Source organism: Camellia sinensis, chromosome 4 (genome assembly GCF_055761805.1).
Source record: "Camellia sinensis isolate YWXY chromosome 4, ASM5576180v1, whole genome shotgun sequence".
Lineage (NCBI taxonomy): Eukaryota > Viridiplantae > Streptophyta > Magnoliopsida > Ericales > Theaceae > Camellia > Camellia sinensis.
In genome coordinates, this window is record NC_138964.1 from 42,985,098 (window position 1) to 42,988,971 (window position 3,874).

The 3,874-nt window shown below is 41.0% G+C and overlaps 1 protein-coding gene across 1 annotated transcript; it reads left to right on the forward strand.

The window, feature by feature from the left end:
* Positions 1-2,815: 2,815 nt before the first annotated feature.
* On the forward strand, positions 2,816-3,874 carry LOC145823713 (uncharacterized). The gene has a single exon (XM_082923231.1). It carries the CDS (start codon positions 2,816-2,818, stop codon positions 3,872-3,874), a length of 1,059 nt encoding a protein of 352 aa, XP_082779357.1.

Sequence of the window (3,874 nt, forward strand, 5' to 3'; positions counted from 1 at the left end):
TTAATTATTTTATTATTAACACTGTATGTGAATTATATTAAAATATTCAATTCTATAAAATTTGAAATTTTTACTAAATTTACAAATAAAATTTATTTTTTAAAAAATATTAAGATAGACACATACAAAATAAAATGCATCAAAAGATAGTTATATAAGTTGTTTTCCACATTATACAAAACAAAACAGGGTTAAAAAAGAAAAACATAAGTACAATTTTCAAATTTATCGAAAATTTCATTATGTCTACGTGGAATGAAAAGACACTGAAGCTCTATACTTTCGAATTCTAAGCTCTCCTTTTTCAATAATCCTACTATCAAGTTATGATATCATAGAATTTCCCTTTGGTTTATCGGAAGAACTACATGTAAGTGGAAGAAAAAAAAAATTACCAATAAATAAAGGTGCAAGTGTGTTTGTAATGAAAGTTGTAAGTGGGGATTAAAGAAAAGGATGAGAGGCCAACAAACACAGTTGCAAACACATAGTAAAGAAGGAGGCTGGATCCCAGTTGTAAGGCAGAGGAGTAGGCAAGAATGATGGAGGCATAGAGGAAGTAGAGATGTATTCACCATATTCGTGGATAATTTACCGACTTCAGTGAGCCCGAAGGGGCTGTACACCCTCTTCAATAAGTTTGGTGTGGTGCAGGATGTATTCATCCCGTATAAAAGAAGAAAGACAACTAACACAAGGTTTGGCTTTGTAAGGTTTGATTGTTTTGTGACGGCTACTGTTGCAGTGCAAAAAGCCAATGGGCTATGGATGGATAATAAGGCCATCGAAGTGAAACATGCGAATCTTGGGAAGGAGAAGGTAGGGGGAGTTGTATCAACAAAGCCAGGTCCTCTTCTAGTTAAGGGGAAAAATGGCCATCGAGAGGAAGAACGAATGTGGGTACCAGTCTTCACAGATCAGAGATCATACGCAGAGGCAGTAAGAGGTAAATCGTGTGGTGTCAGTGGAAACATTACACTGAAGGCTGAAGAAATAGGGAATGGGTGGTTGTATAAGAGTGTAATTGTTCGATTGAAAGCGAGTTATGCTAGGGGCAACTTGAAAAAGGAGATTGAAGCAATAGGAGTGGAGGATGTCTTGGTGAGAGAAAGTGGGGGTCGGGAGGTGGTGATTACATTCAGGTCTAAGGAGGAGATGGTGATGAGACTGAAGCCCATTAAGGAGTTGATTATGGAATGGTGCGAGATTATTTCAGAAGGCAAATCTGGACTGGTTTTAGAACAGGAAAGGAGTGTTTGGTCGAGTTGCTATGGCATCCCATTGAATCTCTGGAATAGTACAAATGTGAAGAGGATTGGTGGATTATGGGGCCATTTTTTGTACTGCAAGGGAGATATGAATCAACCTAAATCTTTTGCATGTGCCAAGATAAAGATATCCACTAAATTCATGGAACCAATTAATAAGGTTGTAAATTTGGAGCGCCGAGGTGTGTTATACCCAGTGAGAGTTTGTGAAGAACAAGTGGTGGTTAAAAAAACTAATGAATGTGGTGTGCCAGTGCAATGAGAATCAAGAGATGGAGGAACTGGGTAGCTCAAATGCCTTACAGAACCTGGACATGGCAAGGACCAACAGAGACAAGAAAGGAGATGCTGACTTGGAGGATGACTCAAACCATGGTCTGGACATTTGGAACGGGATGGACACTGGGATCAACCCACGTGGGGGGAGGAGGAGTGAAGAGGTGGAACTGGTGAGGTGCTGGGGAAGTGATACGGTGGTTGAAGAGACAAGGAGTGATGTAGAGCTGGCAATGAGAATTGGGAACAACACTATAGGGCTGCCAACTGTTACAGAGGAATGCAGGGCAATGATAGACTTGGGGAGCCATAAAGTAGGGTCTAAGGCAGCTATCAGTGGGACAAGGCAGAGCATGGATGACCAGCTGCTAACACCAGGCTATGTTAGAAGCCTAGGTGGGTCAAGTTTAAGTAGACTTGGGATACAAATAGAAGTGGTATTAGATCAAACTAAAGAAATATGTCAAGGACATGGGCTGGAGGAAATTCAAAAATCACAAAATGGGTCTAAGGATCAGATTAGTGCTATTGAGGAGGTTGGGGCTGCAGTTGGGCCTGTTGAAAGCAGCCCAAGTAATCAATACTCACAAAATGGGCCTAAAGATCAAATAAGCAATAGCAAGGAGGGTGGGGGTACAATTGGGGCAGTTGAAAGCAGCCCAAGTGTATCTGAAGCTAAGGAGCTTCGACCTGCACAAAACAAAAAGGGGAAAAAGAAGGTTAGTGCTTCAGCTAAACATGGCTACTTACACCCCAAAAAGGGTTCCCTTAGTCTATTTCGAAGATATGGGCATAGAGGGGCCTCAACAAGCAAAACAGTACCAAAAGCTGCAATGTGGAGAGCAGCAGTAGCAGCAGCAGTCATCTCTCTATCAACTTCGAGTGAGAATGGGTCAGATAAAGGGAGGCATATATTAATTGAAGCCCAAGCAAATCTGGAAATAGGGGAAATGCTGGGAGTAAATTACAATGGGAAGGAGGATGAAGTGCTTCACTAGATTATGGAGCTTGAGCTTAAGGATAAGCAAAGAATTGGTAAGGGGAAATAGGTGAGGCATAAGGCACCTACTAATTGGGGAGAAATAAAGGAGTATCATCATTTTATTATGCAATTATTAACATGGAATGTAAGAGGGTTGGGTAAGAAGGAAAAGAAAGGAAAGATTAGGAAGCTGTTGAAGGAAAGAAAGGTTGATATGGTGTTGTTACAGGAAACCAAGAAAACTGAGATCTAGGAGGCTGAAGTAAGGTCATTGTGGCCTAGGGATAACATGGAATTTATGGTTGTGGATTCTGAGGGTGCATCTGGGGGATTACTTGGTGTATGGGACCCAGGGGTGTTTCAAATAGCAGAGTGTTGCAATAGTAGGAGGTTTATATTGCTCTCAGGTACCTTTTTTAATTCTTTTGAGTGTGCAATTGTTAATATTTATGCATCTAATGAAGTAGGGTTAAGAAGCAAGCTCTGGAATAGCTTAGTCAAATTAAAGAAGGATTTTCCTAAACCTTGGTGCTTGGGTGGGGATTTCAATGAAATAAGGACCATTGGTGAAAGGAAAGGGTGCTCTAGAAGAGATAAGGGGATGAGAGAGTTTAATGAGTTCATTGAGAGTTGTGAATTGTCTGACTTGCCATTGTGTGGTAGGAAATTTACATGGTGTAACTCAAGAGAAGGTGAAAAGTGGAGTCGAATTGATAGAGTTTTAGTTGATCCAAAGTGGCTTGAGGTCTTTAACTTGAAGTTGCGGGGTTTGCCTAGGCTACTTTCTGATCACAGCCCTCTCCTAGTGAAGGAGGATGGCCGGGATTGGGAGCCCAAACCTTTCAGGATTCAAAATGCTTGGTTCCTTCATAAAGCCTTCAAAGTTTTCTGGGAAAGCTGCTGGAAAGAGGCTAATGTAGTGGGTTGGGCTGGCTTTATTCTTCTACAGAAGCTAAGAACTCAAAAAGTTGGGCTTAAAAAATGGAATGTGGAGGTGTTTGGGAATATAATCACAAGCTTAGAAGCAGCAGAAGCTGACCTGCATAAGCTAGATCTTGTTGCTGAGGATAGAGAGCTTGATAATGCCGAGAAAGCAAGAAGAAGGGAGGTAAGGGAAGAGGTGTGGAGGCTGAGCAAGATGGTGGAGAGAATGTGGATCCAAAAATCAAGGATGAACTGGGCTTTGCAGGGTGACAAGAACTCTAGATTCTTTCATGTGATGACTAAGTGTAGGCAAGTAAGGAATGAGATAAATTCTATTTCAGAGGGTGAGGTGGTTTATGAGAAACCTACTCAAGTGAAGAGAAAAGTGTTTGAATACTTCAGGAGTCATTTGAATGAAGATTGA

Bases quoted from the DNA above. Each gene is read 5' to 3' on its own strand.
- LOC145823713 (XM_082923231.1), top strand. From the start codon at position 2,816: ATGGAATTTATGGTTGTGGATTCTGAGGGTGCATCTGGGGGATTACTT.